Source organism: Myxocyprinus asiaticus, chromosome 10 (genome assembly GCF_019703515.2).
Source record: "Myxocyprinus asiaticus isolate MX2 ecotype Aquarium Trade chromosome 10, UBuf_Myxa_2, whole genome shotgun sequence".
NCBI lineage: Eukaryota > Metazoa > Chordata > Actinopteri > Cypriniformes > Catostomidae > Myxocyprinus > Myxocyprinus asiaticus.
The window spans coordinates 46,532,553-46,555,247 of record NC_059353.1 but is presented as its reverse complement, the minus strand read 5'-3'; the positions used below and the strand labels follow the sequence as shown (position 1 = coordinate 46,555,247).

The 22,695-nt window shown below is 39.5% G+C and overlaps 1 protein-coding gene across 1 annotated transcript; it reads left to right on the top strand.

Annotated features, from left to right (window-relative positions):
* Positions 1–3,543: 3,543 nt before the first annotated feature.
* LOC127447405 (coiled-coil domain-containing protein 89) lies at positions 3,544–10,314 on the top strand. Its single transcript, XM_051709277.1, has 7 exons — positions 3,544–3,603; positions 5,822–6,294; positions 7,706–7,836; positions 8,089–8,225; positions 8,376–8,452; positions 9,998–10,097; positions 10,201–10,314. Exons 1-7 carry the CDS (start codon positions 3,544–3,546, stop codon positions 10,285–10,287), a joined length of 1,065 nt encoding a protein of 354 aa, XP_051565237.1. The 3' UTR covers positions 10,288–10,314.
* Positions 10,315–22,695: the final 12,381 nt, after the last annotated feature.

The window sequence follows — 22,695 nt, the reverse complement described above, 5'->3', positions numbered from 1 at the left end:
GCTGAGTGACTCCAGCCAGGTCTCCTAAGCAACCAAATTGGCCCGGTTGCTAGGGAGGGTAGAGTCACATGGGGTAACCTCCTCGTGGTCGCTATAATGTGGTTCTCGCTTTCAGTGGGGCGCGTGGTGAGTTGTGCATGGATGCCATGGAGAATAGCATGGGCCTCCACACGCACTACGTCTCCGCGGTAACGCGCTCAAAAAGCCACGTGATAAAATGCGCGGATTGACGGTCTCAGACGCGGAGGCAACTGAGATTCGCCACCCGGATTGAGGCGAGTCACTACGCCACCACGAGGACTTAGAGTGCATTGGGAATTGAGCATTCCAAATTGGGGAGAAAATAAATAAATAAATATATAAAAATAAACCAATATTGGTCAACCACTAATTAGAGCCAGTTGTGCAGTCTCACACAATTATGTGCAACTCCCAAAATAATTTTTTTGTGTGGTCAAATAAAATCATAATTCTTTTATAAGGATATGGATGATGTCCACCAAGCCCTGGAAAAACTCCGAAGTCTCTCGCAGGAAGAGAGGACAGAGGCAGAAGTGTTGCGTTCACGAATCGATGAACAGTCTTCTCTGATCTGCATTCTGAAGCACAGAATTTTAAAATTCTAAAAGTGGTTTTGGTGACACCTTACACAACACATCCTTCAAAGTATATTTTCTGAAGAAGAATTTTTTTTTTTCTAATACCAATAAAAGCAGAACATAATAATAATAATTAATAACAATAATGTATAATATAAAATATTCATATAATAAATAGTTAAATAGCAAATATAAAGCCTATACATAAATAAAATTGTTAATAATTTGTTGTATATATTATTTATATAATAATTATTTTGATTTATAACACCAAATCCACACTATTTAATATATATATATATATATATATATATATATATATATATATATATATATATATATATATACAGTATCAGCCACAAAATTAAAACCTCCTGCCTAATATTGTGTAGGTCACCCTTGTGCCGCCAAAACAGCGCATCTCAGAATAGCATTTATAGATGATGTTCTTCTCATCACAATTGTACAGAGCGGTTATCTGAGTTACTGTAGACTTTGTCAGTTCAAACCAGTCTGGCCATTCTCTGTTGACCTGTGTTTCCGTCCACAGAACTGTCGCTCACTGTTTGTTTTTTTGTTTTTGGCACCATTCTGAGTAAATTCTAGAGACTGTTGTGTGTGAAAATCCCAGGAGATCAGCAGTTACAGAAATACTCAAACCAGCCCATCTGGCACCAACAATCATGCTATGGTCCAAATCACTGAGATCACATTTTTCCCCCATTCTGATGGTTGATGTGAACATTAACTGAAGCTCCTGACCCATATCTGCATGATTTTATGCACTGCACTGCTGCCACACGATTGGCTGATTAGATAATCGCATGGATGATTGTTGGTGCCAGACGGAAAAAATTAAGAGACCACTGCAAAATTATCAGTTTCTCTGGATTTACTATTTATAGGTATGTGTTTGAGTAAAATGAACATTTTTGTTTTATTCTATAAAGTACTGACAACATTTCTCCCAAATTCCAAATAAAAATATTGTCATTTAGAGCATTTATTTGCAGAAAATGACAACTGGTCAAAATAACAAAAAAGATGCAGTGCTTTCAGACCTCGGATAATGCAAAGAAAACAAGTTCATATTAATTTTTAAACAACACAATACTAATGTTTTAACTTAGGAAGAGTTCAGAAATCAATATTTGGTGGAATAACCCTGATTTTCATGGCTTGAGTCATGCATCCTTTACAAAGACGAATCTGCCTGATTCCAGCCTTACAGAAGCACCCCCAGATCATCATAGATACTCCACCTGGTTGTCTAATGGTTAGATGGAGACCTCACTGTGAAATTTGGTGGAGGATCTGAGATGATCTGGGGGTGCCTCAGCAAGGCTGGAATTGGGCAGATTCGTCTTTATGAATGACGCATGAATCAAGCCACGTACAAGGTTACCCTGGAAGAAAACTTGCTCTCTTCTGCTCTGACAATGTTCCCCAACTCTGAAGATTGGTTTTGCCAGCAGGAAAATGCTCCATGCCACACAGACAGGTCAATCAAGATGTGGATGGAGGACCACCGGATCAAGACCCTGTCATGGCCAGCCCAATCCCCAGACCTAAACCCCATTGAAAACCTCTGGAATGTGATCAAGAGGAAGATGGATGACCACAAGCCATCAAACAAAGCCGAGCTGCTTGAATTTTTAAATTCACCCAACAGCAATGTGAAAGACTGGTAGAGAGCAACACACATGAAAGCTGTGATTGAAAATCAGGGTTATTCCACCAAATATTGATTTCTGAACTCTTCCTAAGTTAAAACATTAGTATTGTGTTGTTTAAAAATGAATATGAATTTGTTTTCTTTGCATTATCCGAGGTCTGAAAACACTGCATCTTTTTGTTATTTTGACCAGTTGTCATTTTCTGCAAATAAATGCTATAAATTACAATATTTTTCTTTGGAATTTGGGAGGAATGTTGTTAGTATTTTATAGAATAAAACAAAAATGTTCATTTTACTCAAACCATACATAAATCCAGAGAAACTGATCATTTTGCAGTGGTCTCTTAATTTTGTCCAGAGCTGTATATATATATATATATATATGTGTGTGTGTGTGTGTGTGTGTGTGTGTGTGTGCGTGTTTCTCTAGTTCTCCAGACAGACCACAAGTTAAAGTTTTCAATAGGCCATTGCATCTGAATAAAGGTCAGTTTTGCATTGTAGGCGGAACTCAAATATTGCAGAACACGCTTTTAAACGCATTACTTAAAGGTCAGTGAGTTTAAATAGAGTCACTTAGTCAAGTCAAAGATCTCCTGCTTGGCTAATAAGTGATTCTCTTGTATCAAAGCTAAAGAAGCAAAGTAAAGATTTGGTGTGCATTACGTTGAGTCTTCAATATGCAAAATGTAAACCAACAATGCAATTTATATATGTTAGCTATGCATGTTTGCATTTAGCCTAGTTAGTTAGTTAGTCAGTTAGTTACATTGTTAGTTATTGTACATTTTGTAATGTAGAAAGGCAACAAATTCAAATTGCACCTTTCAATCGAGTCAGTATGGAGCTACTGTAGGGTTAATAAGGGATAAGACACCCTCTGTGTTAATGCACACTCTAAATTAATAGTGTAGTTGCGCCATCTAGTGGTAATTTTGGAGCACTACACCTGCATCTCCATAACGTGGGAGAAAACAGAACCACAGAAATATCTGGATCAAGGGACCGTTTTAAAGGCTACGTTTTAGACGAATTTTAAAAATATCTTTATTTAATCATATTCTTATCTTAACCGTAACTGTTATCTAGAACGAGGGCAAAAAGAAGTGTAATAATTGCGACTATTTTCGCTGTTGCTAGGGGCAACCGGCGAAACTTTGTATTTCCACAAGCCATTGTATCACTGCATCTCACTGCGGTCGAGACGCCTATGTGAACAAACCTGATAATTTTGCAACACAGATAACCTTGACAGTCTATTTCAACATGATGTCCCCTCAGAAAAATCCTATAGACCTCAAAACGATGATCAAAGACACCAAGCAGGTAGGTTACAGAGTGTCTATTACATGTGTATTACAACTGTCATATAGGTATATAGTGTCAGTTCTATTGACTACTGACAGTAATAAATGTTTTAATTGTGTGTTTTATATATATATATATATTTATTTATTTATTATTAAGTCGTGATTTGACATAATGCAATCATGCAATAACAAAGAAACTGGTGCTGCATTTTATATCTGGCCAATTTTTCTTATTTTGAAGCTTAACTTAAAATGTACTCATTTTTAAAAGTTTTTGGCTATTCATTGAAAATTTTGTTTAATAGAAACTAAAAGGTGATTTAGTTGTCTCTGCTTTTAATTTGTGAGCTTTAAAATCAACTGCCTGCATCAGTTTTATTGGGGAAACATGTATAGAGGGGAGACTGGGGCTAGTTGTCACACATTTTTACCCCAGTGAATATTTCTCAGGGTAAAAAAAAAAGGGAAAAAAAAGGTACTGAACATTTTCAGAGTTATTATTCAGAGGGACAAATCTAATTTAAAGGGATACGTCACCCAAAAATTCAAATTAAACCATGTCATCCCAGACGTGTATGATTTTATTTCTTCTGCTGAACACAAATAAAGACTTTTAGAAGAATATCTCAGCTCTGTAGGTCCATACAATGCGAGTGAATGGTGACCGGAACTTTCAAGGTCCAAAAATTATATAAAGGCAGCATAAAAGTAATCCTTAATACTCCAGTAGTTAAATCCATGTCTTCAGAATGATATTATAAGTGTGGGTGAGAAACAGATCAATATTAAAGTCTCTTTGTACTATAAATCTCCACTTTCACTTTCATTTCCTCATGCTTCTTTTGTTTTTGGCGATTTGCATTCTTCGTGCATATCGCCACCTACTGGGTAGGGAGGAGAATTTATAGTAAAAAAGGACTTAAAAGTTGATTTGTTTCTCACCCACACCTATCATGTCACTTCTGAAGACATGGATTTAACCACTGGAGCTGTATGGATTACTTTTATGCTGCCTTTATGTGCTTTTTGGACCTTCAAAATTCTGGCCACCATTCACTTGCATTGTATGGACCTACAGAGCTGAGATATACTTTTAAAAATCAGAAGAAAGTCATACACATCCGGGATGGCATGAGGGTGAGTAAATGATGAGAGAATTTTCATTTTTGGGTGAACTATTTCTTTAACACACGTCAACTGGGCCATGTTTTCACACTTTATGGGGTAAGTTGTCACATCGGGAACTTGCACTATAACCTAAAAGTTTCTCAGCAATTTAAACAGTATACTATAAACAATACACTAAAAATAATGAAACTGCAAAAAATAAATGAATAAATAAATAAAAAATGGAAAAGTTACTTAAAATAAATAATTGTTTTGATAAACAGATTTTTTTTTAAATTAATAAATCACACAAAACATGCAACAACCTGCCATTTATTAAAAATACCCTTGTCCTGAGAACAGAGTTGCATATTACAGCTTTGAGTTCTCTAATGTTGGACAATAAGTTATAAATTAACGAAAGTGAAGATATTCAAGTTTTTCAAATATTTTTAAGCAAATTGAGAAAATATTGTCCACAAAAAAGTAATTGAATGTACACTGAATTTGCTATCATGAAATTGCTTTATATGGGATAGTCAACAACCCTGCGCTCTAGATATCTGGATTAACCATTAATAAACCAATATTGACTACCACACTTGGAGTCGGGAGTTCGAATCCAGGGCGTGCTGAGTGACTCCAGCCAGGTCTCCTAAGCAACCAAATTGGCCCGGTTGCTAGGGAGGGTAGAGTCACATGGGGTAACCTCCTCGTGGTCGCTATAATGTGGTTCTCGCTCTCAGTGGGGCGCGTGGTGAGTTGTGCATGGATGCCATGGAGAATAGCGTGGGTCTCCACACGCGCTACGTCTCTGCGGTAATGCGCTCAACAAGCCACCTGATAAAATGTGCGGATTGACGGTCTCAGACGCGGAGGCAACTGAGATTCGCCACCCGGATTGAGGCGAGTCACTACGCCACCGCGAGGACTTAGAGTGCATTGGGAATTGAGCATTCCAAATTGGGGAGATAATAAAAAATAAAAATAAATAAATAAATATATAAAAATAAACCAATATTGGTCAACCACTAATTAGAGCCAGTTGTGCAGTCTCACACAGTTATGTGCAACTCCCAAAATATTTTTTTTGTGTGGTCAAATAAAATCATAATTCTTTTTATAAGGATATGGATGATGTCCACCAAGCCCTGGAAAAACTCCGAAGTCTCTCGCAGGAAGAGAGGACAGAGGCAGAAGTGTTGCGTTCACGAATCGATGAACAGTCTTCTCTGATCTGCATTCTGAAGCACAGAGCAGACGAGATGCTTCAGCGCTGTCAGGCTCTGGAGAAGATCAACGCAGAGTTGGAGAACCTGAGAGCCAACGTTCAGGTCGAGCTGGAGAACGAGAGGAAGAAATCCAATCAGCTTGAGCAGAGATTCAGGGACCTGGCTGCCAACCACCGAGAGCTGATTAACTTCAAGGATGAGTACAAAAGCCAGAACGCAAAGCTGACGAAAGAGAATGAGAGGCTCAGGGAAGAAAATGAAACACTTTTCAGCAAAGAACTACAAGAAAAAGAGGAGACTATCCTTAAACTGACCCAAGAACTCAAAGACTTGGCAGAACAGCATAAGAGATTGGAAACAGAGTATCAGTAAGAAACAGTTCACAATTACTAAGTGGTTCTCAAGTGGTGGGTCGCAACCCAAACCCAGAATGTCTGTTCTAATAGGGTCACAGAAAGCAGGAAAAACAATACAAAATGCAAATAATAAAATGCAACTAACCATATAAATGTACATAGTTAGGGTAGCAGAATAAATAGGCTTTAATAAGAGAGAAAATGCTTCCCATATCTTTTGTTGTTGACAACAAAGGCTGTGAATCAAATCAAACTCTATGACATTTTGGCACAAATTCATCGTCACTTGGTAGAAGCTAGTCAAATTAGGCACATGCCAACATGGACGTCTCTAGTTGCGTGACATGCCATCATCCTCAAAAACCATGAACAAATCTACACAAGGTAAATTAAAGTAGAAGAATATTTCAGCTCTGTAGGTCCTTCCAATGCAAGTGAATGGTGGCCAGAACTTTGAAGCTCCAAAAATCACATAAAGGCAGCATAAATGTAAAAGTAGTGACTCCAGTGGTTAAATCCATGTCTTCAGGAGCGAAATGATAAGTGTGGGTAAGCAACAGATCAATACTAAGTCTTTTTTTATTTTTATTTTACATAAATCTCCACTTTCACTTTCAAAATTTGAAAGAAAGTGAAAGTGGAGATTCATAGTAAAAAATATTGATCTTTTTCTCACCCACACCATCATATCGCTTCTAAAGATATGGATTTAACCACTTGAGTCGTATGGATTGCTTTTATGCTGCCTTTGTGATTTTTGAACCTTCAAAGGTCTGATCACCATTCACTTGCATTGTAAGGACCAGTAGAGCTGAGATATTCTTCTAAATATCTTTGTTTGTGTTCTGCAGAAAAGAGAAAGCCATACACATCCGGGATGGCATTTAAGTGAGTATATGATAAGATAATTTTCATTTTTGGGTGAACTTTCCCTTTAAAGACTTTTTCTGTTTACTTCTGCATGATAAACAGTTTTGTGTTGGGTCTCCACTTGATGTCCAAAGTAAATGGGTCCAGTTGAGAACCACTGCTCTAGAACTCTCAAAAAATGATTTTGAGATTTATGCATTTCAATTTCATAACAAAATTGCATCGAATTTAACTGATTAATCTTTAACAAAATAAAATAAATAACTAAATATTTTAAGTTGTATTAATATTATTAATATTGTATTAGTTTTCAGCATTAGTTTTGTATTAGTTATATATATATATATATATATATATATATATATATATATATATATATATAAATATATATATTATAACTAATATATGTTATTATTTTATTAGTTGTTATTAGTTATTAAAATGAAACTGAACTGCGTATTTTTTTATTTTAATATTTTTTTTCAGTACAATCACTCCAGTTCTTGTCCTTCCAATAAGCATTTTTTATCAATAATCTTTATGACCTCAACAGGAAGAAAACAAAAGGTTTTCAGATTAAACTGAAGGAACTGTTGAATCTCCATCAGATCAAAGAAGCTTCATTGAAGAATGAACTAAACAATGCACAAAAACAGCTCAAGAATGCCGTTGAGATGTGTGCAGGTAAGTTTTTGATGCTTCAAAAAGACAATCACAAAAAAAATGTTTTTGTGGTTTAAAGTCCATGCCTATTCGTTTTAAGGCCATCTATTTGCTGGTGTACTCCTAAAAGTTTCTCTTTGAAAAGTTTGTCTCTCTCTTCTTGGAAAACAGACATAAATATTGATGATTCATCTTGCACACAGGGGCGTATTCTAATCTTTACTTGTCAAATTCATGGTGTCTTTAAACATCACACACACTTCTTTTCAACAGAACTAGATCTCAGACTAAGACAAACCCAGGAAAAAGAGACAATGAGAGACACAAAGACTCAAGAAAGACTGGACAAACTCATGAGGGAAAACAATGAACTAATTGATCTCTCAGTGCAGCGAGGGAAAGTTATACAGGTAAAATCTAACAACGAGACGTTTCTGTTCACAATTATGCAACAGGTTTAGATTTCAGATTTTTGAAATGAATCAGTTATTTCATGTAAATTAATTGTTTTTCGAGATGTGAGTGTAATGATTTCACTAATGTAATGTAATATGTTATAGGACAAGCAAGCTGAAATTCAGGAGCTGGAACGGAAAAGACAGGAGGCCGAGAATGGCAGGCTAGATGCAGAGTACAGGTTTGCATCTTTTGTCTATATTATTTTTATGCATAACCACTGGACTTGATTTTGGTATGAATAACCCATGACATTTGTATTAAAGCAAGAGTTCATCATGCAAGTGTAATCATTTACTAACCTTCATGTCATTCCAACCCTGTATTATTCTATTTCTTTCATGCATCACAGAAGTAGACGATAGACACAATGTCTAAGCGACTCTTTTCCATACAACAAAAGTGGAAGGTGATTTATACTGCCAAGCTCCAAAAAGGACAAAAAAGAGCTATAAAAGTATCATAAAATTTGTCCAAATGTAGTCCTTTATGGGACCAAAATGTTATTTGCTGTTCACTGATAATTCCCTTCTGCCATAGATCTCATATCTCATTTGAGACCATGTTTGTCAAACTTGCTGCATTGCGTTCGGTCACGTGACACACAATAATCAAGGGCGTTTGGTATCATGATGTCAGACCTGATGTTACATGTTTAACCTCGTGCGACCGCACGTCCACATGCATGCATGTTGTATTTTGGCTTCGCTATACGTACTGCATATTTAAAATTAATTTTAACCGACTGAATCACAACACTCTAGACATCATTTAAGGGTTAAATCTCTAGTTTCGTTTGATATGCTGCTTTAAAAAAATTCCAGAATTTTTCCCGCGTCAGCATGCTAATAAACATGATGTCCACATATGTGGATTTTAGGACATTATTCCCTCAAAAGTTGAAAAAACGTTATTTTGAATAACTTACAACATTTACACATCTGTGGGTCATTTTGCTTCATTTTAATAAACATTTTGTTATATTTTACTTTGTTATCACTGTACAATATGGTTCTATTCATTTACATTATTAAATGCATTCCTATATTTACTGTACATTTTCACATTGAGAATCAATGGGTTCATCCAAAAGCTGAAAAATGTTGCTTTCAGAGGCTTTATACGGAGTTAGGATGAAAATAAGGTGCATTTCAAACTGTTCTGAGTCCCACTGTCCACATATGTGAACATCAATTTTTAGGAAAACTGTTTGCTCTAGATTTTTTTTTTTTGTAATGTTTATTAGGTGCTACTAGTTACCAATCCAAAAGGGAAATGGAAAATGCACACAGCAGTCATGCTCAGGTCTTAGGAGGTTAAAGGTGCCAATTTTTAATGCAACACAAGCTCTAGCAAAGGGAAAGATTATCAGTGAATAACGGCTTAAATTTCATTCTGTTCCTTGCACAGGGATTCAGATGGACTACTTTTATGGTGCTTTGTTATTCTTTTTATAGCTTGGCAGTATAAATTACCATCCACTTTCCTTGTATAGAAAACAGAAGCTATAACATTCAGCCTGAGATCACCGTTTGTGTTCCACAGAAGAAAGCCATATGGGTTTTGGAACAACATGACATTACAAATTGTTATTTTTTGGTGAAATATTTCTTTAATTCAAACCAGCTTGACTGAATACAGTTTCCATTGGTGAAACCCAGTTTTTGACCATGAGATCACTGAGTCTTGGTTTAGTTTGGTTTTTTTTCTTTGGGCATTTTTTCAGGTTTCAAAAGGAGGCAGCAGCAGTTAACAGTGAGTTGAAAGTGAAGGAACTACAGAATGCCTTAGAGAGGGCAGAGGACACATGCAATAAACTGAAAAAGGTCAGTTAATATTATGTGGCCAAAAAAACTCTGTATGTCTATTGGACAATTTAGTAATCTTAATGGCATTTCAATGTTCAACATTTTTACGTCACAATTTTAGGAGTTTGAGGCATATAAAAAGCACAGCAGTGAACTGCTTGAAAAGGAGAAGGAGTTAAACTGCAAACTTCGTCACATGATCATCTGAACACTCCATCCTGTCAATTCATTTGTGTTTCTATAATTAAAGTCATTTAATTATAAAAATCATAATCATATTCTGTCATTAAAGTCATTCATGATGTACTGAAACCCATCTTTTTCTCATTCTTACTGTAGAGTGATGTATGTATGTGAACAAACCACATAGACTAGGATTTAATTAGACTTTTCTTACAAGAATGTCTTCCTTCAATAGGGGGCAGTGCAGCATACTTCTGTAGAGAAAAAGGTCCATTTTTTTTATGGTTTGCGGATAATTCATGTTTGTAAAAATACGCATTTTTGCATTTACACTGTGGTTTAGTGTGCGCAGTCATAGTTTCTTGATGGTTTTAAAAGACACCACATGATTCCCATGCCCCCATTTGTGTTATTTCATAGTTTTGATGACTTTATTATTATGTAGAAAAATAGAAATGACAAAGAATAAGTAGTAGGTGAGTACAAACTTTATATTGGTAGAGTTATATGTCACTTGTAAATGCAATAAATTTGACTGCAATGAATGTATCCCAGTTCTTGCGAAGATACAACCAACTAACTGTGTTAGTATATGGCCATATAGCACGTAGGAATGTAATGCTAACCTTTTTAACCAGCACTTTTCCAAATAGGTCCATTCATGCTAATTGGAATGACCATCCATCACAATATCTGCAAAAATAATGAAAAGGTGTTTGTGTCTAGATAACAACAATAAGAGCATTTTGTCTGTGTGTGTCTTTTGCTTAGGTGTTAAATTACAGTATTTTGCTAACATTTGTCCTTTTGACATGCTCTTTGTGATTTTTAGTTTTGGGGTCATAATGTTGCTAGTAATTTAAGTGTCATTCCTAAACTAACACATGGGCAAATAACAGGTAGTTTGTGTAATTGTAAAGTGGTCATCTGGTCTACATGCATGTATATGTTTTATTGAATAGAACATCTGGATATATTTATTGATGGTCACCCCTTTAACAGATAGCATGTAAACCAGTAGCCACCTGTATTGGCGGTTTGTAGACAAATTTTCATGTATTCACATTCATGATTTTCTTACATCTTGACATTTAGAGTTTTCATTCATATATTTGCATTGCAGTCCTGTTCTAAACACAATCTGTGTACTGTTTTGAGGTTATTTAGTCATTTAACACAGTGGTCCTCAACTAGGGGTGTAAAAATGCATCAAGGCTCCACCTTGTGGAAGCTTTGGGGGGTATTGTGTTTTTAGAATGCTTAGATATTTTTATTGGGATGCAAACTCATGAGATGAAAAAGGTGAGTAAATCATAGCAGGTGTTCCACATGTGTTTTTTCAGTTGATTTGTTTGTTGTATTTAAAGCTTTTTGTTGTATTTAAAGGATTAGTTCACCAAAAATGAAAATTCAGTCATTGTTTACTCACCCCTGTGTTATTATAACCCTATATGACTTTCTTTTTCTTAACACAATGGGAGAAATTGTGTAAAAATGTGTGCTCATTGATGTCATACTATGGCAGTTTATGGTGACTACCTCTTCAAGATTTAAAAGAACACAAAAGTATAATTCAGAAGTCTAACAAATTATTCCATGAGACTCATGATTGTTATGAAATTGAATGTATTATTTAGTGAAAATGTTAACTGACCGTTGATCACTTGTGTGCGTTCATGATAGGGCACAAGAGTAACAGTTCACAAAGCCCCCTCGCAACTTCGGCGTTCAAGCAAAAACACATTTTGTTTATCAAAATCAGGTCCGCCACATCGATAGCGACAACAGAACATAACACAGCTGCTTAAAAAACAGAGAAGAGAATTTACTAAACATGTCTGAAGAGTTTGTATTCGAACAATTGATGCATTTATATGCCCAGCCTTATTTTTTTTAAAGTTTTTGGCCAGTTTATAGCGAATGGAGTTACCTGCGTGATGCCAAAAATAGAAAATAAGTGATCGATAGAATGTACTGTCGCTCGTCACTGCTGGTTAGAACAAAAACTCTGATTACCATAGAAAATATGCCTTTTATCGCATATAATTTTCCGTCAGGTTAGGACACGGTATGACTGTGGCTGCCTGTAGACTCCTCTATGTTTCTGTTTGATTTCCGAGTACTCCATTCAATAACAAAGGCTGGGCATAGAAATGCATCAATTCTTCGACTACAAACTCTTCAGACATGTTTAGTAAGTTCTGTTCTCTGTTCTGTGTGCAGTTGTGTTGTGTACTGTTGTCGCTATATCGTTGTGGCGGACCTGTTTTTAGATAAACATGTTTTTACTTGAACGCCCCAATGTCTGGAGGGGGCTGCGTGAACTGTTGCTCTCATGTCCCATCATGAACACACACAAGAGATCAACGGCCAGTGAAAATTTTCACTAAATAATACATTAGATTTTGGTTTGTTTCTCAACAAACCTTATCGTATGCTTTCATAACAATCATGAGTCTCATACAGTAATTTATTACTTTTGCATTCTTTTGAAGCATGAAGAGGTAGTCACCATAAACTGCCATTGAATGGCATCACTGAGCACAGTATTATTACACAATTTATCCCTTTGTGTTAAGAAAAAGAAAGAAAGTCATATAGGGTTATAACAACACAGGGGTGAGTAAACAATGACTGAATTTTCATTTTTGGGTGAACTATCCATTTAAAGCTTTATTTATGTGTTTAAGCTTAAAGTAACTGTAGCAAGGTTCGGGAAAGGAGGAAGCGGAACCGGATTAACAATTAACAAGACTTTAATCAACACAAACGCCGAACTGAAACATAACAACACACACACACACACACACACACACACACATACACACACACACACACACTGCTCTCTCTCTCTCTCTCTCTCTCTCTCTCTGACGTCCCCGGCTCCTCCTTTACCTCTTCGTCACAGTAACCCTTTCAAGTGATTTTAATAAGAAAAATGTAGAAAATGTTACCAAGCAATTTGGGCAAATTAGTTTTAGAAAAACGTGACTTTAGCTGAAAAGTGAGTCATCACTGATCATGTCATTATGTTCCATCATCATGTCATCCTTTATTCATTATTCATAATAATTATAAATCGTTTCAAAATAATCGAATCAGATAAAAATTCAGACCAAATTTCAGATCGTAATCATTAGGTAAAGAATCATAATCAAATCGAATTGTTGTCAGAGCACATATTTGTATCCCTATTTTCAACTTGTAGGTCACAACACAAAAATATATTGAAGGTCTGTTCTGATTGGGTTGAGAACAGCAGTGGAAAAAAAAATGGTGCTAAATTAAAGTAAAACAATGTGTTTTGTACCATTCATTTTCAATATTTCATATTAATAAAGGAATATATCATGTTAATACTTTAGCAAATTGTTGGGCCTGTGCAGTTCATGGTAGTAATAATAATCACTGTTTGATTTGAGGGACATTGTTTACTTCTGTACAACAAACAATTTTCTGTTTTAGGTCGCCAGTGTAAAATCTGTGTCCTGAAGCAAAACCTGTTGAAAACCACTGATTTAGCAGACCCTATCTAATACTAAATAATGAAAATTCTGCAATCCACAAACTGTCTTTTTAAGGGTGTGAACCGGCAACTAGCTCAGATCTTTAAACTCTAACCTGTAGGGTTAGGTATGTTAGTGGTATGTCCTTATATCATCTTTTCTCTTTACTGCACGTTGGTAGCACAATCTCATACATCATATCAAGTTGAGGCAAGTTTGCATCCATGCTATAACTGACCAGTGCACCTGCCCTTTAACTGCACCTGACCTCTGACTGGTCACTGGTCAATGGTTTTTAACCCCATTGTCACAACAATCTTTTCTTTAGAATTGCTACAGATATGGAAATTGCCTTATGTAGGAAACAGTGGAATGATTTTGAATCATCTGTGACCTGTTTTTGTATGTTTTCCAAAGATGAACGTGTAAGGAGGACTTGACTGTTAAGGTAATTTATTTTAGAAGGTATGTAAAGCATTTCAAGCATAAATAAAAGTTTTTTAAAAAACAACAACTTGAAAATCAAGACTTTTTTTTATTAACCTTTTGTGGTTCTCCATGTAAATTTGAACAATATTCATCACGACTCTGGATTAGACAGCAAGTGCAGACTTTATTCTTCACAAAAAGTGCCAAAGTATTCTCAAAACAAGAAAATCTAAACTAGATTTGCATTTTCTGAAGGAAACAGCTAACATGATCACATACATAGGGACTCGATATGTTGCTACTTCATTTTCTGGTACCCTGACATCAACTCCAAGCGGCATTTTCCATCAGACATTTTTGCATCAATTCAAATTTTTTTACTGTGTCGCTAATGATAGCATGTTGCACAAGCAGCCACGGACATACGGGTTCTAGTCCAGTGGGGACAAGGAAGTAATCACGTTCACATAATCAATAATGAGCATGATTCGGAGGTTGCATTTTCTCTCTAAAATTACATATTTACTCCACTGACAATTAGGTTTATGGTTGGGGTTTGAGTTAGTGCATATGGCTAATCAAATATGCATTCCTGTCTGACTGTATTACATCATTTACAACTAAAAACATCTTGCTTTACAACTTGCTTTTGGCGCCCCTCTGTGGACATTTTGACCAGAAACTGTAGCTCACATGTGCCCATACTTTCAACAGCACTTCCAGCTTCGGCCACTGGGGACATTGGTTCTAATTTCGGTAAGCACAGAATGAACTTTCAACCTACTGTTGTCAAATTCACTGTTATAAAGGCAACAAAACAGAAAAGCAGACCCCATTACACATTACGCACATACTAAATGCTTGGATTTCAAATGGAAATGTGATGATTCTCCTAAATGACAGTTTCCTAAACATCCCTGGAAAACTCCCACCAGAAATGCTCCTCACCCGAAACCACGCCTTAACAGCTGCGCCTTTACTTACAGTTTCACCTGACAAATCGCTACATTTCACCATTGATTGTATTTATAAAAGAAGCAATGCTCTGGTGCCATTAAACAGGCCTCCAGCTCTCCTCCTAAGCCTGGAATATCAAACAATGGAAAGTGCACTGCAGTTACGGAGTGCCAGGACATGCCTTTACTTGACTTTTACATTCTTAAGAGAATATTCCATAATTTGTAGCTGAGCTGCACTGTTAAGATTGTCTTGGTGCTTCCTGAAGTTTAGATGATTGTATTGACTCTACAGAGGAGGAACCTTTCTGATCGGATACATTTTTGCAAATATAAAACACTTTATTCCATCAGTCAAGTGCTTAGTCATGTGTAAAGTGAAGAACTCAGAGATTGTTTTTATAGCTCAGGATGTTTAATGAAGTTTTCATTTATGTTTCATTGAATTATCAACCTAATCTCAGATGTTTCTCCTAAAATTCCTTGAGAGAAATAAAAATAGACACAAAAGAGACTATAGTTGACATACACAGTATAAATAGTAAGAGTAATGTGGATCGCACAGCTCAGATAATTTTAAATTTGATGAGAAATGCGTTCAAATTTGGGCTAAATCTCCAACTTTTGATTGCAGACTTTAGTATCTTGGCAAATCTGAGCACAGTTTGAGACATGGTAAAAGTCTCAATTTGATTTCCATCTAATCTCGTTGTTTAGGTGAAGGAATTATTTAAAAGATCTTATTTAGGATTGTATTTTTTCCAATGGATTCACTCTTCAGTACCTTAATCAGAAATTCCTCATTTTTAACTTCTGATAGGTGGCACTGAGTTAGTAAAGATTTTGCTTTATTGGAATTAAAACAAAGCATTCCAAGGTGTCAGTCCTGCTCTGACTGTTCATAGCCTGCAGGGTTTGAAACAGAAATCTGTGTCACCCACAGTACAGCTTAGGTATCGAGCACTGGCTTCCACAGTCTACTCTGAACATGCAAACACTTGTATCATACTTGCACTTGGGTCATAGGTCACATACACTCACACCAGGGTCAGAAATTAACCTGGACTGGGGGCAAAAATGTCACCGAAAGTGATAAAAATGCAACAAATATTTCAAAAAGTCGCCAACAAATCTAGTTACAGCTTTATTGCCTCTGCAGACACCCTAGTGAGCTGTAACTGTCAGATGTCTTTGTAGAGAAGTGTTGTTGAATGTGACGATAATATGAAGTGAAATTAAACTAAAATCTATTTCAAAACACTGAAAAAAGAGCAATTATATCATAGTTCAATAGGACAACAAAACATTACACATGTTGGGACTAAAAGTAGCAACGTTACTAACTTAACTGCCTTTTTAGTAATGTGTCAGTAGTTCATCTATTTTCACAATAATGTAGCTTTTCCAGTAACAAGCAAAATTTTCTAACACGTAGCGCTGTAGCATCACAAAACGCTACATTTGTCACACTGTATTGCAAATGCAGCAAAGGAACAGAGAGAATAATCGAACGCTCTCACCTAAAACATCATCTCTCTCATGTGGTGTGGGAAAATCTAAATAATTTAGGTGAACTGATTCTTTTGGACATGTAAATGAACCAGTTTAAATTTTCTGTTATAGCATAATTTTCTGTAAAGCTGCTTTGAAACGATGTGTGTTGTGAAAAGCACAATACAAATAAAAATGACTTGACTTAAAATGAACGATTCCCATATATTAAGCGTTGGGAGTTATTTGAGTGAATCAGTTGGTTCGGACGGTTCATGTAAATGAACTAGTTCACATAAATGATTCACTGATTCACTTGAGTTTCGCGCAACCTTAAAGAGACTTTGCCAGAAGCCTCTGGAGCAGATTCACTAAACAGTTGCGCCACTTTTGCGCGTGGTATTTCAGCGCAAATACCTGCGTCTTATTCACTAATCAACCGCAATCATGTTTTGCGGGCGCAATCAGCGCTGAAACTTCACTGCGTCTTCAATATTTATATTAAGTCACTGTCATTCCTTTCCGTGCAAACACACCTCCTTTCTATGTAAATTAGGCTCATTAAAGATTGCGCTTCATTCACAAAACTCAGTACAATTTACCCTACACAATATACATCGCGCTATTACCTCCAAATGAAAGTAGGCAGTAAAATGAATCAAAGTGATGCTGTTCAGTCCCGGCAGGGTGGTCTACGGTGGTCTGCGGCATCCTCGGCTGTATTGTGCTCAGAATTGGAGCGCAAGATCAGAATTGCATGTGCAAATTGCATTCAGCAGCGATTTTGTGGGTGCGTTTGCGCCATTGCCTGATCTGCATAATTACTTTAGTGAATCGGGCACTAAACGAGCACAGTTAGCAAGTGCAAAAAAAACTGTGCTTTTAGCGGGCGCAGTTCATTCTTAGTGAATCTGTCCCTCTGTGTTCTTTTTGTCACTGAATAATTAGTTAAACGCACTCTCCCAGCACTCTCAGTTGTCCTCTCGCTCAGGAATATGCTTGCAAGGGAAGAGACTCTGACATAAAATTTATATCAAAGTGTCTTCAAAGGTTTATTGACAATCAAACATATTTATACCAGAAAAGTGCGTAAAGGAAAATCATCATACGTCAATAACAGACATCTCCATCTGTGTGTCAGTCTAAACTCTCCGCAATCAGAATACCAGTTTATACCAGTTTGTACTAAAAGACGAGCTTAAGAAATCCTTGAGCTTCAGATAAGGAGAGCAGAAGGAACAGAAAAACAAGTGCACGTGTCAGTAAAAGCTAGTGGTAATGGAGGCCCAAAATGAAAAAGTAGTCCTGAAACTGAGAGCAAATCTATATTTCTCACAGTGCCCACTTTGGTTCTAAAAGAACCACAAGCTCTCAGTTTAGTTAAGTAAATGCATGATGAAGAATACCGTATGTGAACTAAACTATTCAAGAGTGGTACTTTACAACCCAGTTTCTCCTTCTGCACTGTCTATTGACGAATCATGGGTCACCTACTTTCTTACCAATCAAACGTATTGTATATTACCATTCTTCGGACAACAAACCAAACATCTCTCTCCCGAATTGACTAGAAGAGAGTAAAAGATTTGCATCCACTAATCTAATTACCAATCAAAACAATTAAATTGATTTAAAAAACAAATTGATTACAACTGATTTCTGGTTACACAAATAATCAAAGAGTGGTATTCTTAGTTGTACATAGATTCAGTTCTAGCATGAAAAAGAGCATACTGAGTAGATACAAGGGTATTCGTTGCTCTATTAATCAAAGACTTAATCAGTGGCAAAATGCAGCAAGCAATAAAGGTTAATATCAAAAGGATTACACCAATGGGTATTAATGCATTCAGAAATAGCTTCTTCCAGCTATTCAGCCAGGCCAAAATACCATTTTCAGCATCAATTACTTCTCTACTTTATAAATCATTAGCAATTCTTGACGTGTTGCTCCTCGTTATTGTGCTTTCACCATGGCTTTCTCAAACTCAGGTTCTCCAGAACTCTCTATCTCAGATTCTCTCAATCTCAGAGGCTCTCTCTCTCCTGGGGCTGCTTTCACCCCTCCAGCATGGATCCACTGCGGCTGCAAGTCAGTCAGCACCCCGATCTGTGTCACAGCAATGACAGTTGTGGGTCCCAGGTACCCTGGCTCTCTGACCTTAGTGGGCTTCAAACACATCACCAACACCTGCTGTCCTGGAACAAATGAATGAGTCAGCTTTTCTGTGGGCATAGGAAGAGACAAAGAAACATCGCCATTGATTCCATTCAAAGTTTTAATTAGGGAATCCAAATAATCTGAAATCAGCACCTCCACATCTCCTGTGGGTCGGAAAAGGTCTACCCATTAATATTTCAAAAGGTGACATCTTTGTGGTTGAGGATGGGGTCATTCTTATCTCTGTTAACACCATAGGAAGCACATCTACCCACTTTAATCCCGCATCTAAGCAGGCTTTAGTTATTCTCTCCTTAACAGTTCCGTTAGTTCTTTCAACTACCCCTGCAGACTGTGGATGGTAAGGTATATTGAAGTGCCAGCCAATACTTAACTTTTCAGCTAGTAATTGTGTTACTTTTGCTCCCATTGTCATTTTCTATTACGGAGAGTATACCAAATCTTGGTATAATTTCTCGTGCAAGAATCTTTACAACAGTTTGCGCATTTTCTTTTCCACAAGGGAAAGCTTCCGGCCACTTAGAAAATCTGTCAACAATCACAAGCATATACTTATTGTTGCCATGAGGTGGCATGCATGTGAGGTCTATCTGTAGATGCTGGAAAGGCAGTTCCCTATCTGTCACTCACTCGACGTTGTGTCGATGTAGTGACACTAGGGGTCACTCTTGGGAGCCCGAGACACCTCTGGTCTTTGATAAAAGGCCAATGAAAATTGGCGAGTGGTATTTGCATGCCACTCCCCCGGACATACGGGTAAAAAGGAGTTGGTATGCAACCACTCATTCAGATTTCCTCTTCGGAGCCGAACGGTCATGCTCATTGAGCTGAATACTACTGTTCATTCACCTCTGCTGGATCTGACGGCACATTTCAGCGGCTTCTCCCTCCTCTGCACTGGTGCACTGCAGAGAAGGGCCCTGGGCACTTCGGCAGAAAAACTAGAGAGTATATTTTCTGAAAGAGCTTTTTCCCCTCTAAAAGAGTATATATTTCTCTAAAAGAGCGGCACACACGGAACATCTTTTTAAAGATGCATCTTTTTAAAGATGCCTTTCTGATTGTGTGTTATTCCTGGTTGCGGTCGTTATCTCTCAACTTCGGATGGTCATGATCGCTGTCTTTCATGTCTGGGCGCGACCCACACAGAGGCAGCGCTTGTGGATGGTTCATGTTCTTACTGCGAGAACATGACCATGGCAATGTTGCGGTCACGGCTCCCCGCCTCGGTCCTTCTACCTATGGGTATGAAGCCAGCGTGGCTAGCACTGGGGCGATTTGGGGACCCCAATGGGATCGTCTCCGCCGGGTATCCCCCCGCAGACCTCCCATTCCCCAGCACACTCGTCTGCCCCAATCGGGCTTCCGGATGAGTTCGCTGACTCGTCTCATGGCGAGTCTGGCTTCTTGTTCGGAGCCTGCGAAGATGATGAGCTCTCGAGCACAGCACCGGAGAGCGGGCTTGTCCAGTCGGACGCAGAAGCCTCAGCTGGGCTTCCCCCTTTGGGGATGACTGCACAGTCACAGGCCGATGCCGAAATGACGGACATGCTTTCTCGGGTGGCCGCGAGTGTCAGGTTAGAGTGGAACCCTCCGCTCTCCAATGAACCCTCGCGGCTTGATGATTGGTTTCTGGGCTCGCGGCGCTGCTCAAAGCAGCCATGCCCCGCTCCAGTGCCATTCTTCCCGGAAGTGCATGAGGAGCTGACGAAGTCGTGGGAGGCACCTTTTACTGCCCGGCCCCGATTCCGCAGTTCCCCCGCTCTCACTACCCTTGATGGTGGGGCGGCCAGGGGCTATACGGTGATTCCCCCGGTGGATAAGGCGCTCGCGGTGCACCTATGCCTGCAGGACGCCCTAAGCTCCTGTCCAAGCCCTGTAGGCTCACGTCATCCCTGACGGCTAAAGCCTGCAGCGCTGCTGGATAAGCCACCTCTGCCCTGCACGCCATTGCTCTCCTGCAGGTCCACCAAGCCAAGGCACTGAAAGAACTGCACGAGGGTAGTTCCGCCCCAGATTTGATGCAGGAAATGCGCTCGGAAACCGACCTCGCTCTCCGAGCGACGAAAGTCACGGCGCGGTCTCTCGGGCAGACGATGGCCACACTAGTGGTCCAGGAGCGCCACCTTTGGCTCAACCTGGTCGAGATGGGTGAGGCCAACAAGACATGGTTCCTTGCTGCCCCCATTTCCCAGGTGGGCCTATTCGGCGACACCATCAAAGACTTTGCCCAGCAGTTCTCGGCGGTGAAGCAGCAGATGGAGGCAATCCGGCACATCCTGCCCCGGCGCGGCTCAAGATCCTGCTGCTCGTTGCCAAGGGTGTCCCCCTGCGGTGACTGCACCGGCTCCGCCGCAGCCCGCCCCTTCGGCCTGGCCCCGCCGTGGAGCCCACCGCAGGAAGCAGACGCCACCCGTCTCACAGCCGGCGCTGTAGAACCCACGGAGGTCCTCAAAGCGCCCCTGAGATGGGCGACCCAGGGATGAGGGAACCCACTCACGTGGAGCTGGTAAGAAGACCACTCCATCCCCCGGTGGAGGGCCAGGTGGAAAATCTTTTGTCGCCTTTTTGTTTGATTTAACCGCATGCCCAAGTGGCTGCGGTACCTAACAGTTCAGCAAAAGAGCGGCTTCCTTCCTCCCTGGGTCATACCCGGTGTGTACGGTCGTCACCATGACTACCGTCCACAGGCTTTTTCTTGCAGGATTGGCGCTCCAGTGGTGGCCTTTCTGCCCCTGAGCACCCAGCTGTGGCACACAGCCGCCCCCGTTGTGGCAGTCTCCACAGGTTACAAGGACAGGCATCTTCCTCCCCCGTCCCAGGCTGTTCCGGGGGTGGTCACAAGGAGCCAGGTAAGTGCTTTGATGTCCCTAGACTCAGCACGGACACGACGTGTTGTGGCACCTCGTGCTCCGTCCCGCCGCAAGGCCCCACCTGCCGGTACGTCCGATGACGTTGTCCCCTTGGTCCCCCTCGCGCGGAACTTGGACGCGTGGCTCGCGCTTTCCAATCCGTCACGATGGCTGATCCGGACCGTCCGACTCGGCTACGTGATTCAGTTCACCAGGCGCCTGCCCAGGTTCAGCGGTATTCACTTCAACTTGGTCAAGGGCGAAAATGCTGCCACCCTGCATGCGGAGATCGCTACCCTCCTACGGAAGGACGCGATAGAACCTGTCCCTCCAGCCGAGATGAAGAAAGGGTTTTACAGCCCCTACTTCATTGTACCAAGAAAAGGCGGTGGGTTGCGGCCAATCTTGGACCTGTGAGTACTGAACCGTGCTTTACACAGACTCCTGTTCAAGATGCTGACACAAAAACGCATTCTGGCAAGCATCCGGCATCAAGATTGGTTCGCAGCGGTAGACTTGAAGGATGCATACTTCCACGTCTCGATCCTTCTTCGACACAGACCCTTCCTGCGGTTTGCATTCGACGATCAGGCGTATCAGTACAAAGTCCTCCCTTTCGACCTGTCCCTGTCTCCTCACATCTTTACGAAGATTGTAGAGGCTGCCCTTGCCCCGTTAAGAGAGATGGGCATTCACATTCTCAACTATCTCGATGACTGGCTAATCCTAGCTCACTCTCGAGACATGTTGTGCGCACACAGGGACCTGGTGCTCTCACAGCTCAGCCGACTAGGGCTTCGGGTCAACTGGGAAAAGAGCAAGCTCCTCCCGGTTCAGAGCATCTTTTTTCTCGGATTGGAGTTGGACTCAGTCTCCTTGACGGTGCGCCTTACGAACGAGCGCCCAGTCAGTATTGGCCTGTTTGAAGGTGTTCAAACAGAAAACAGCGGTTCCACTGAAACTTTTTCAGAGGCTTCTGGGGCATATGGCGTCCTCGGTGGTGGCCACCCTGCTCGG